Raw genomic sequence first — 12,982 nt, forward strand, 5'->3', positions numbered from 1 at the left:
ATGAAGAAAATGTGTTCACTGAAGAGAATGAAAATTCAGAAAATTTTTTGAGCTTCAAAGCTCAGGGGAATTCAACCCACGACCTTCCATGTTCTATTCAGAGGATCTAACCACTAAGCTATTGGGAACTCCAATGGTAGGTGAGCAAGGTTGTTAGGGTTTTAACCATTACCATCATATAAATTTTTAATGCCAACAGGTTTTATAAAATGTACCAACAAGATTTAACGTCACATTACATTAATACCCTCCTTTGCATCATGGCTCACTATAAACCCTTTCTCCACCTTCCAATCCACACACATACACAGTCACACAAATAAGATGCTAATTAGTTTAAATATAATAATGTTCCGTCACAAATCCTTCACCCTGGTTGGCTAAGCTATACTAGCAGTCTATTACAGCTGTAGTTAATTCGACCCCTGGTAGCAAAAAAAAAAAAAAGCGCCAGTTTTGAACACCGAAACAATGGTGACTACTGTAGCTATCTATTTCAATCCTAATTCCAATTCTTTTATCCATTTATTTCAAATATTAGGGGCTGGTAAGTTTTTACTAGAGAGTTTTAGACTTAAGTTCACGGCAACCGAAAACGTCAGTTGACCATTTAAAAATTATTTTAAATAGCTTTAATAGAATCAAAAAAGAGTCCAAGTAGTAGAAAAACAAAAGAACATTTGTCTTTGGTGAGAAGGTTTGTTAAAGGTTAAGTAAGGTAGTGGAAAACGATGAAAACTTGGTCACTTTTATTGTTTGTAGGGAGAAAAAAAGTCAATCTAAAACTCTACTAAAATATTTAAACCTCTCACTCTCATCAGAGTCAAAAGCCCATTCATATTTCTGCCTAATGGGCTATTGACTTGTAGATCATTGAGGCTGCATGTTTAATCGTTTATTATAAAGGGCGAAAAATAACAGCTGCAAATGGCCAAACATGTCACCATGCAGTCAACAAGACTGGCCCAAAAGGACAATTTAGTGCTATTTGAAATGGCCATTATTTTTAGCATTGTATTGACGGTTTTGGAATCCATACCAACTTGTTTGCATTTTGAAAATTCTCTTTGTCTTTTCTTTTTCTTTTCATTTTACATAAAAGTTACATTTGCAATCTAACACCATCCACAAATAGTAAATAACAGGGGGGGGCACGCTGAGATCCTCTACATTCTTTGAATATTTTATGCTATCTTTCATTTGCATAAAGTAAATTAGTGTCATCCGCAAAAAGATCAAATCTTAATTCATCAGACAGATTTTAATGAAGAAAGTGACTTACTTTGGTGACCTATATACAGTACACAGGCAACCATATATATATTTCGTATAATTTTGTATCGTTAAATGTAACTATTGCGGCTCTCTGGATTTGCTTTAGGTGTTCATTAAGTAGTGCTTGTTCTCGTGGCGGCATTATAAATTAATTCCGATGGACTTGCCGAGGCTATAATTGACCAGTTGATCTTCTAATTTCTCTTGTCGTCTTTTAGTTTCCAGATGTAGCATATTGAGAGTTCAGTGCTGTTTGCGTATGTTCTGTTCCTAATGATAAATTGTGTTGCGTGTGTTGTTGTTTAGTTTTTCACTTTGTTGTTATCTGTCATTACGCATGCTTTGTATATAGGGCTGGTTGAAATGCAGTAGTTGTCGAGTGGTCATTTGTTCTGTATTTCTGCAGTTGCATCTGTTCAGAAGGGGGGGTCAAGTGGTTGTTGATTATTTCCTTGTTATGTTGGTTGATTATGTTTGCTATGTTACCCATGCGGATGGAACAGATAAGATTCAACTACTATATGAATAATATGCCTATACCTCCAAAAAACAATATCTTAAAAAATATAAGAAACAATAGAATGTGTCATCAAACATGAATGTATGCAGAGCTGACAGCACTGTTATCAGGAGGTCCTGTTTGAAAAGCCAAGTAAGAAATACTACAGATACCTGTGGCTAAAGATTGGACAGCTGCTCATGGAACATCAATGGACCAAGCAAAGAGACTGGCACGGTCCAAAACTGTGTTTAACATAATAAAGGGTTCACACTGGATCTTAGTCGACTTAAATAATTAATATTAGGGAAATTTACACTCAGTACTGTACTGGGTCTTTGAATACTCCTTGAATAGTCCTTGAATTTAAAGTGGGTACCTCGGCACAAACCCTGAAAACAGATCTTTGGGGTACCTGCATAACATTGGTTTCCTGAAGGTTTGATCCTCACATAGAAACCATATACCTCCTTTCATTTATATATTTTTGTTTTGTTTTTGTTGTTGGATTTGTTGTTGCTGTTGTATTGGTTTTTTGTTTTTGTTTTTTGGTTTTTGTTTTGCTTTCTTCCCTCTTTTTGTTTATCCTTCCTTTCTTCCATACTCTATTTCTTTGCCTTTGCTTATATATGTATTTTGGTAATGGCATTTTCAAGCAAAATCATTGTTTCTATGAGTTATATTTGTGTAAATGGAGGAAGAAATCAGTTTTGAGGAAAGAAGAAAGGATGGCATAATTCAAGGATTTTTTTGTTGTGTTATTATTTTGACCACCATACTTCACATTAAGGTAATGATGCTACCGGTACATTATTAATAGTTACATAATTATTTATTATGCCTATTAGTCAATGGAATTTATGGTTTCTGTTTTCTTTCATTTAGATCCACCAAAAATAACACATTATAGTGGTGATAAGACTATTAATGAAGGTGGCGTGATAGAATTACATTGCTTGGCATCTGGATGTCCTAAGCCAAATATCACTTGGTCAAAGAAAGGAGGCTTTTTGCAACATGGTGGTAGTTTGAGTATTCCTAGAGCAACAAGAAACGATACTGACAATTATACTTGTACAGCAAATAATTTTTATGGAACTGATCAACACCAGGTTAAAGCATATGTTTACGTAACAGTCAGATGTGAGTATTCTACTATCATGATTATTTAGACCTACGTATTTTATAACTTGTTAAGTTTATACTATCATTATGCGTACTTAGGCTACACTTTTTATGTTAAGTAAGCTACATGTAAAGCTAAATTCAGCCCTATTTGGTAAGGTTATTAATTAACAATTATTAGCCGAAGGCGGAATGAATATCGGGAAATAATAACCGAAACCAAGTTGAAGTCATTATTCCCGATATTCACTGAGCCTGAGGTGAACAATTGTTTTAGTATAAATACACAGGTGATTCTTTAAAAAAAAAAGAAGAAGAAGAAGATAAAAGACACATTTTTTTCCCGGTAACAGCAACAAAGCGGTTGGCCGCCATTTTGGATTATCGCTGGAGGTGAGTTTCTCAACCAATCGGCGCACGAGATTTCCAATAATCACCTGTGTATTTAAGGTAATAAGTATTGTAGGTATTGTGGGTAGTAGTACATTTTAAAAAGCTTATAATAATAGAATCAACTGCCAATGAGCAATTAAAAAAAAAAATCTTCTTTAAAAAACAGCCTATTCAAACGAAGGGCAATATCAACTAAAATATTTTCATAATAATATATTAAATCAATATGTACAGTGTGTCAATAAAGCTAAAACAAAGTATTTGCATTTTATCTTTCTTAGATCGACCATCTATAGTGTACTGGACAAAAGACCAGATTATCAATGAAACAAACCCTATTCATCTGACATGTAAAGCAGATGGTTATCCATCACCAAACATCACGTGGACCAAGTCACCAGATGCACCTCCTGTCACTAGAGGAAATGAGTATAACATCACGTCAGTTGAGAGATCTGGTGCAGGGACATACACGTGCACTGCTAGTAACCAAATAGGGAGTGCCAAGAAAAATATATCCGTTGTAGTGCAATATGAGTTTAAGCTAATAACATAGACCTAATGCAAATGTGGCTGCCACTTTATCAGATTTTATTTTGAATTAATGTTTTATTTGAGCAATGCATACAAATTATAGTATGGGATGACATCAAAAAAAGATGGAGAATTTATAAGATTTTCTTTTAAAACGTTTAAATGCTAGCATAAGGCTAGTAAATACAAATCTCAGTATTTCCCCAAATAAATTCATTCAAATTCTGTTGATCAGAAAGAAAATTTTGAAAATACACCTTTCTTTGCTCTCTCTGATAGTTATATTTATTGTTCATTTGTCTATCTTTTTTATTTATTCTGGAAGTATAATTGGTGGCCATTTTTGCATAGGGTGGATTTGGGTAAAGTATTACTTTTGTGCTGTCTTGTGTTGAGGTTTTAGAGGACATAACGTAGTTGAGCACAGCTGTAGGAAACTTGCTTTGTGTTTTTCCATGCCTTTTTGGAATTTAGTAACCTATCTGTCATGTTTTAACTTCCCTAATATTATATATGTTTAAGAGTTCCGTGTCAAATTTGATGGCCTAAATAATTAATGGTAATTGTAGATGATGTACAGTACGCCTTCACAAAAAAAGTCAAATTGAAAGTGTATGTTGATTATGCTCAAACTTTTTTTTTTAATGATGGAATAAAATATTAACATTTTGGTCTAATTTTGTTTGTTTAGTGCTTATTTACTATTTTAAGGGTCACCAGTTTTGATCACTGCCTTTATAATTTACACTCCTATTTTTGCAAATTCATAATGTTTGTTATATCTTTTTGACTTTATCTTGCATTTTTTTTTTTTTTGAAAGCTTATTTCACACAGTCAACATAAAAACTTACTCCTACTAAGTTAGACAACAGGGGTTGAAAATCAGCATTCCATAAATTTTGCACTTTTAATATGCTGATTTATTATCATTTTGTGATTCTTTTTTAGACAAGCCGACAATTTCAAAAGAGCTGTCTAGCAGTAATAGTACTTCCTGGAATGGCAGACAGGTGACTCTCAAGTGTATTGTCAGTGATGGATTACCCACACCAGATATCACGTGGTACAAGCCCAGTGGTCAGGAAATAACAACTGGTGTCACATCTATTGCTAAAGGTAGTCAAGTGGTGATAACAACGATAGATGGTGCAGACTATGGATCATATAAATGTAAAGCAACAAACATCGCAGGAAGTGTTGAACATCTTATCAATGTGACTCAGTTGTGTAAGTACTATGATTTATAAAAAAAATATTTTACATTTTGCTGAGATAAGTTTTAGAGTGTCTAAAATAGCCCAGGTTTCGTAAAGCTAGTTTATGCGTCTAAAATCATCTACCTCTCTTCCAAATGTGGTTGAAGAGAGGTTTCATCAATACTTGTAGAATTATTCCAAATATTTTCTTTTCTTATGTGATTAATTAATGTTATTCCATCATCATTATTAAAATTAACAATTATTCGACAAAGGTTGATTATTGGTGGAATATTTACCCACACGAGAGTCTTCAAGCGGCGAGGTAAATATTCACCATAATCACTGAGCCTGAGGGAGATGATTGTCTTAGTATAATTTAAGCCTTGAATATCAGAGAAAAGTCAAAATTCAGGATATAAAAAGACGTTTTAAAATTACTTACCTTCTGGAAAACCTCATAATCACCATTCCAGCGATGATTATCGTCTCAGAATCACCAGTCGCTCGACCAATCACAGCTGGATAAACTCTGTATTCAAGTCTAAAATTATGCTAATAAGCTATTTAACACTTATTGACTGGTTCAAGTCAATAAGTGTTTTGCTGTATGCCAAGTACCAAGTTTTTGATTATTTGATTTCGAAAAACCTACTTTTCTGAAAAAATCACTTTGTTGTTGTTGTTGTTGTTGTTATTGTTGCCTGCTGAAAGCCGTTGCCAAGTCTTGCCCAATCAGAGAACGATAAAAATGCTCTTTAATAGTTGGTATATTACAATCACTATGATAACCTGTTGTCGTCAGTCCCCCCAGGTGCCCCTAATGTCACGATACTAGACCAGGATATCCAAGCATCATCAGTAACTGTAAGATGGGCCAAACCTGGTTATGATGGTGGAAGTCCTGTTATTGATTACAAAGTACAAATAAACACAAACCCACCACAAGAACACAACACATCAAATACCGAGCATGAGTTGACTGGTCTGACTAAGAATACAAGGTATGAAGTCAGAGTCTACACAAGGAATGCTGTTGGTTATGGAAATGCATCAAACCTCATCTTTACCACAAAGAAAAGAGGTAAGAAACTTTTATTGATATAGTTTATTTGATATTCTTGCTCCTTGTGTCACCACATCGTCTCGTTATCATATGTACCAGTATGTAACTATCTTATTCATAGGCTTTAAACGAAAGAATGAGAAAAAATGAACATTTAATTTTACGATAATTGAATATTAATCGATTCTACCTAAACATCGCACAGACAAAGATATAAAAGAAGTAAATGCAAACAAAACAACAACAAAAAAATGTTTAAACAAACTTTATTTGTGTATTATTTAGGTCCATCACCATTGCCCAGTTTTCGTCTTATCAAAAGTACAACGACAATAACTTTATTATGGACAAAACCAGACGATAATGGCGGTGAACTTAAAAATTATACCATCTATCAGAAACAAGGTGTAGAAAAACGCTGGGCAAGCATACATGTCGTCCGTGACTTGACCAACTTGACGTATGTTATACACGTGAAGGGTCTGGAGCCTGGTCAGACGTACAGGTTTATTGTCACGGCAACGAACGAGTATGGAGAAAGTGAAGTAGGAGATGATAATGGTAAAAAAGCGTATATTTCACCAATGCCTTCAACTCCGTCACCTACCACAGAACCTGGTGAGTACAGGTCAACATGGCGTTTGACATACCATAAATAACAAGCAATTAGACTTAGTACAACAACTTAACCCGATTGATTGACTAAGGAAAGTGAGCAAACGCTCTGGCATATCTGGAAAAAAAAAAAGAAAACAACAAACGAACGAATTAACCCAACATATCTGAAAGAAAGAAAACAACAGCAACAACAAACAAACAAACACCTCCAATTAAGCCCTAAAACCAAGAGAATATGAGCTAAGAGAAGGAATTCCCGTGCCCCATCATGTGCACACTTTGATGCTATTTTTAGAATCTATTTTTAAAATATCATCCAATGATATCATTTAATTGATCGTTAGATTTTCTGCACGGGCAGAGTACACGCGCGCTCTACGCTGTTTGCTAACGTTTTCTCAAAATGACGATGTAGGTCGAAAGCTTTTGAAAATAAATGTAACAATACTCCAGAAAGTTGAACAAATTACTACTTCAATTACCTGTCGTATTTGGCAAGCTTTTGACGTGCACATTCATATTCAGAGCAGAGTCGAAATAACGGAAAAACTGTGCACCTAATGGTTACAAGGCTATATAGGGGGAATTCCTTCTCTTAGTTCATTTTTCCTTACTAAAGCTTGATGCTATGATGCTATAGGTTTAATCTCGCGTTTCGAGCGGGCGTTTCTCACCCTCTCAGCTAAGAAACGTACATACTAACGAAATTAAAGGGAAGAAAATTCTATTCTTTGCGCTTAATTAGTGAGTCAAGCTTGGCGTAGATTTACATTTATTTAATGGATCCTTCATGTTTTTCAATCAGGTCCAAATAGAGATGAACGTAAAGGTTATGGAGATAACAAGGGCAGTCCTGTTGTGATAGCTGGCGCTGTTGGTGCTGCAGTATTTTTTTTAATAGCTGTGGTCATTATTATTATTATTCTGAGGAAGAAGAACTTACTTGGTAGAGGTAAGCTGTTGAAGTATATATATGTTTAACATATTTAACGATCACCACTCTTCGTACCAGGGTCTTCCATGAAGCTTCGCTCCACAACGCTACCACTGCATTCTTTCCTGCAATGTTAATATGGCTTGACAATTGGACGTTTATATAACATTAGGGTGATTCCGTGGGTGCCATGTGAAGCGAATGATCTTCTTTACTCTCAGTAGAATGAAATCGGAGCACCCCTTTGTAAAGCCAATCTTACCAGCTTTTTTCTACCTGACGGCCATTTTGGGACCCATTTTGGAACCCCGATTTTAAAATTCCTGGATCCGCCAGTGTTGTACAACCAAGCTAATAATACGGCTTATTTAGAAAAGTATGCTTGTAATGATTTGATAATATCAAAAAACAAATATGTAATAGGTTAAAATTAATCGAAGAAGAAGAAGGAGAGAAAAAAAAGAGTTTTTAGAAGAGAACCGTGAGCAATACGAAACAAATAAGTTAAACGAAAAAACAACATCAAAACACACATACAACACAAACTTATAATGCTAAACAAAGTAAAAATTGTTGGGGAAGCAAACTAAGAAAAGAAAAGAAAATTCAGTGGATGTGCAAATAGAACATTCCTTATGCAATACCCTGACTGTTTCTGGGTTTTTTTTAATCACAGGTTCAACGAAGAGCACAAGAAGCGATAGGTAAGATGACTCACTGAGAACATTCATAAACTTAATACTCATTCAATGTTGTTTACCCAGTAAAAGTACCGAGAAGACTTCCTGGTATGATTGAGCAAAATGGCTCTGTAGGCTGATTTTTAAATTGTTGATACCAAGTAATAGCAGGAGAACAACAATAGGCTCAACACTGATATCCACCTGTTGTGCGTAGCAATAGCATGCTTATCATAAGCACTTATAGAAGACAATTTTTGGAGTGTATCGTCTAAGACACTAAATTTCATACAATTTTGAAATTGTACTCTTGGGTGTCTTTTCATGGTACTTCCATAGCATTCGCAAATTTAGTTTGTATCAATATGTTTATTAGAGCCTCATATCATAATGATATCGACCCTGACAGTGTAACCCAACAAGGAGCTGCTGCTAGTCTTGGTGGTGTAGATGATGGCATACCAACGTATGCAGCAGTAGATGTGTCTAAGAAAAAGAAGAAGAAGGAAGCACAAAATGAAATAGCAGACTATGCTGTTGTTGACAAGAGCAAAAAGAAGGTACATCACAAAGACTTAGCTATATATTTGCATTTTTTCATCCCCCGCCTTCTTTTAAACTAGCTGATGCTAAATAGGATGTGCCTGTATAAATATTGATTATAAATAAATAAACACACTAAAGTTTTCGAGTGCTCCCGTTTCTATGCATCGAAAAACTAATTTTGAAAAACTTTTCTTTCAAATCGTTTCAATTTTTTACAAATGTTCCTGTCACTAGGGTTGCATACCATTGGTCCCCTCATAATATAAAGTTTGAATTGAAAACCAACAAGGAATACTAGATGCGCTTGGGATGCCAGAAGAGCCCATGCACTCTAAGTCAAAAGGAAATTACGATCGATATTTTAAAGATTAGGAATAGAAATTTACCCTGGTCCCAGAGACGCATGGATGCCTGGGAAGGAGAGGGATCACACGGGATCTTTGTCTTCCTCTCCCTTCAATCTGCATGATTGGGTATCAAGATCGCCTATATTTACCTTCCTATGTACTCCGGTATGAAGTTTCTACAATTTTCTTTTTTTTCGGTCTCAAGACTCATCCACCTGAACCAATATAATGTTCTAAATTGTTGTTGAAATCATGAATTAATAATGAATTCGAGAACCCCATGTAGTTCGCACAACAAAGTCGAGGCAACTTGTCCTCATTGAAACGTTTAAAAGTTGGATTGGACGAGAAAGTTTCTCTTTACACTAACACGACACAGCATAACAAGCAGTTCTACACTTCTTTAGCACACGCGGAATCGTTTCGCTAATGTAAATGACAAGTAGGTTTTGGGGGATGTGACGTTTTCATAACTGGCCATAGAAATACATGTGCCCTTGGGGTGCTGTGTTTTCCGACAAGGTGATGGGAATGCTTTATGTGATCTCCACCAAAAGTTATTTTATGTCGCGACTACGATCCTACGCGCGTTAATGAGAACTTGTAAAACATGGAGACTATTAGTCGTTCCGGGGGGATGAAAAAACTTGGTCGAGCTGGCATAACAGTGCATTGCGGGACAGTTTTAGGATACATATTTCAAAGATCACGGCTGTTTTGTCCCCTTAAACATCCCACAATGCACTTTAATACCAACTCGACCTAGTACCCCCTTTATTCTGGAATGGTTACTAACCATGATTTACCTTGCTTTTTTCATCTTTTAGCGTCCTGGAGAAATTATCTATGCAGAACTTGCTGACTTCAACTCCCCCGGTGAAGCAGCAGAAGCACCTCGTCCAATAACATACACTGGAACTGACTATGCTGACATCACACAGTTCCAGAAACAGGACGAACCGGAACCTACTTACGCCAACTTCCAACCATCAAAAAATTTCACTAACATCCAGGGCATGTAACTACCATGCTATTTAAGAAAGCCATCTGAAATCATTGGAAAGATGTCTGTTAGTTGAATGAACCTAAACCTCATTGGTTCTCTCGTATCCTACATTCTGTAGCTGCTTATTAATTAGTTTGATATTTTGTTTGATATGTATTAACTTTCATTTGAATTAGACATTTCACTGAAATTTTCATAATTATGCGAACTCTGTCTGCGAGCTGCACGGTACCTTTCATATTTGGCGGCAGCGAAAACCAAATTTCAACGTGCAACTTGGAGACACAAAGTTCGCATATTTGTGGAAATTGCAGTAATGAGTAGCATTGCTCAACATATTGCAATAAAACCTTTTCGAGTTCCAAATTACCGCTGTGTTTCTTGATTACAGACTCATTTACAGGCTAACGAGTCTGTAATCAAGAAACATAGCGGTAATAGGGCATTTGCATTATGGCGTCATTTTACTACCACTACCAAAATGCTTCGTGAATTTTCTTTCTTATTCAAATTTGTAGTTCCTCATGGGAATAGTGAGACAATTGGTGGTAATTAACAGAACAAAAGACAGTGTGCAATGGAGTCTGGTAGTGGTAGTAAATGACGCCATAATGCAAATGGTATATTTGGAACTCGAAACTGGACTATTATGTTTCGTAAGATAATTACCGTCACAGTTCTTTTAGCCGAAAACTAGAGCGTAGTAATTGCTAATTATGACTCTTTGTTTTACAACTTTGCTAAGAGGTTTGTTTTCTATTGTTTTTGTTTTTTTTTGTTTTTTTTGTAAAAATAGATATTCCGTTGATATATATTTATTATGAATTGCAATGCAATATAATTATTTTTTCCAAATTGCTACTTTCAATTGAATAAACTAGATTTGTATTAAGCGTTTATAAATGCTACAAAAGTTTAATTTATAGTGAAAATAACAGCTTTATAGTTTTTTTTACAAGATCTGAATAAAAAAATGAAAAAAAATAGATAAATAAATAAACAATTTCCTCGCTTTCTAGAGAGCTGCCAAAATGACAAAAAGCACTTGACGTCGTAGCCGCCATTTTTTGGTTGATTATAACGATAGCCATGTCTCAATTAGGTTATTTCATTCCACAGATTATGACTACGATTTACTAATTTCACACGAAAAGAGAGGATTTATAACTCAGAGTATCAAATGAAAATAGAGTATTTTATATTTCGAAATATAGATACAAGTATGCTTTATAATTCACCCAATTGACTAGAATATTTTCGAATATTGAGAGAATATATTTTTGAAGTATAAAAAAAAAATTATACGCATAACTATGCTTGCAATAATTGTAGTTTATCCACGTCTTTATATCGTTGTCATGTTTCAAAGCAGTTGTAAAAGTTTTCTTTCTAAACAGGAATATGCCAAGATCAATCGGGCATTTTAACTTTCAAAAGAATCGAACCACCAACCCCTGCACTTCTGGCACAAGACTTAGCAATCGCTCTCACTAACTCTAACTTTCAGATAGGAATTAAGTGGCAACAATAGCAGGTTATATTTCAGGAACGAAAACATAGTTTTTTAGCTTAGTAAATTTGTATAGGAAATCGCACGACTTCGAGTACAATTCGGAATTTATAGGTACGAGTGATATATTGAAAGTTAAGAAAACTCAACAACTCAATTCGGACTCTACAGAGTACAATTTGCGATTCAATTGTACTCCTCTTGTAAAATCATATTCCAGTCACTTTGTAGAGCGTATTATCAATAAATAAACAATATTCTGTGTTTTCTCAGTACCTTTTAAACAGTAATGAAATGTCACTGATTTTCGTTAAAACATTAACGTGCTAAATAAGAAAACCTTGAAGTAATACAAGTACGAGACCTTCTACCTTGCCATTCCACTGACTACCATAAGCCTAGAAGCAACCATGACTTACATATTTCCAAAACTTCTCAATATCTGACCAAGAAAATTTGCTGATTTAAAAATTGAAAAATAAGCTTTCATATTTGTAACTAAAATGTTCAGTAACTCATTTTTTGCAAAGCTGGTTGAAAATGATTCTGGGTAAAGCGTGAAGACTGGAGTACAGTCCACGATACCAATGTTATATCTATGTAGAACTCGTACTGATTCCTATTGAAAGTAACACCCCAAACAGCAGAAAATTAATCTACAAACATTGTAATTCTTTGATATGGGTATTTTCACGGTCTTCAGCCAGCTTTGGTGATTGTAATCATTAAAGACCAAAAAATATATATTATAATACATTGTAATAAGAATTTTGCTTTTATAGTACTTAGGAAAACCATTTAACTGAAATTATCTAGAAGTTGTGGCTAACATGAGAATAGAACCCCAAAATTGTTTGTTTTCAATCATTCCCAAGAGAATGAAACAAGGAATGTCATTTCGTCAATTTTGGCGGATGATATAACAAAAGAGACTATTCAGAATATTTTGCTAAATACATTAAACATTGCGGTTGTGAAAACCATCAATACCTTACATTCCAACCTGAAAAAGCAGTTTAATCTCACATCATCCTTTCGTGTTAGCTTCAATTTCGTGTTTACTTAGAAAGTGGTATCTTAAATTAGAAATTGATAGAAATTTGTAGAGCCTCAATTGAAATACTACTTACAATTCATTAATATTTTCATATAACCTTGTTCTTAGCTTCTTGCATTTTTACATTTTTACATAGCCATTTCTCATATATTCTTATAACTTTTTCATATTGTTGCAATAAACCTATAACTAGTT

General features: G+C 34.7%; 3 protein-coding genes across 3 annotated transcripts; all 3 read left to right on the forward strand.

Annotated features, from left to right (window-relative positions):
- Positions 1 to 471: 471 nt before the first annotated feature.
- On the forward strand, positions 472 to 3,848 carry LOC148907701 (limbic system-associated membrane protein-like). The gene is made up of 3 exons (XM_089035711.1): positions 472 to 547; positions 2,660 to 2,917; positions 3,574 to 3,848. Exons 1-3 carry the CDS (start codon positions 472 to 474, stop codon positions 3,846 to 3,848), a joined length of 609 nt encoding a protein of 202 aa, XP_088891837.1.
- Positions 3,849 to 4,738: 890 nt separating this feature from the next.
- LOC148907702 (receptor-type tyrosine-protein phosphatase S-like) lies at positions 4,739 to 8,461 on the forward strand (the record flags this gene model as incomplete). The annotated part of the gene is made up of 6 exons (XM_089035712.1): positions 4,739 to 5,054; positions 5,829 to 6,107; positions 6,375 to 6,707; positions 7,513 to 7,592; positions 8,318 to 8,345; positions 8,406 to 8,461. Coding segments are annotated over 6 exons (1,092 nt in total), but the record flags the coding sequence as incomplete, so codon positions are not given.
- A 182-nt stretch (positions 8,462 to 8,643) lies between these two features.
- On the forward strand, positions 8,644 to 12,201 carry LOC148907703 (uncharacterized). The gene is made up of 2 exons (XM_089034893.1): positions 8,644 to 8,881; positions 10,042 to 12,201. The coding sequence occupies exons 1-2, from the start codon at positions 8,687 to 8,689 to the stop codon at positions 10,234 to 10,236; spliced, it is 390 nt and encodes a 129-aa protein (XP_088891019.1). The 5' UTR covers positions 8,644 to 8,686; the 3' UTR covers positions 10,237 to 12,201.
- The last annotated feature ends 781 nt before the right edge of the window (positions 12,202 to 12,982 follow it).

Source organism: Actinia tenebrosa, unplaced genomic scaffold (assembly GCF_029948245.1).
Source record: "Actinia tenebrosa isolate PJP-AT-01 unplaced genomic scaffold, QUT_ActTen_1.0 PGA_scaffold3__52_contigs__length_22856419, whole genome shotgun sequence".
Lineage (NCBI taxonomy): Eukaryota > Metazoa > Cnidaria > Anthozoa > Actiniaria > Actiniidae > Actinia > Actinia tenebrosa.

Bases quoted from the DNA above. Each gene is read 5' to 3' on its own strand.
- LOC148907701 (XM_089035711.1), top strand. From the start codon at position 472: ATGGTGACTACTGTAGCTATCTATTTCAATCCTAATTCCAATTCTTTT. The intron at 548-2,659 runs GTAAGTTTTTAC...TCTTTCATTTAG, and splicing joins ATTTCAAATATTAGGGGCTG to ATCCACCAAAAATAACACAT. The intron at 2,918-3,573 runs GTGAGTATTCTA...TATCTTTCTTAG, and splicing joins TGTTTACGTAACAGTCAGAT to ATCGACCATCTATAGTGTAC.
- LOC148907703 (XM_089034893.1), top strand. From the start codon at position 8,687: ATGTTTATTAGAGCCTCATATCATAATGATATCGACCCTGACAGTGTA. The intron at 8,882-10,041 runs GTACATCACAAA...TTCATCTTTTAG, and splicing joins TTGACAAGAGCAAAAAGAAG to CGTCCTGGAGAAATTATCTA.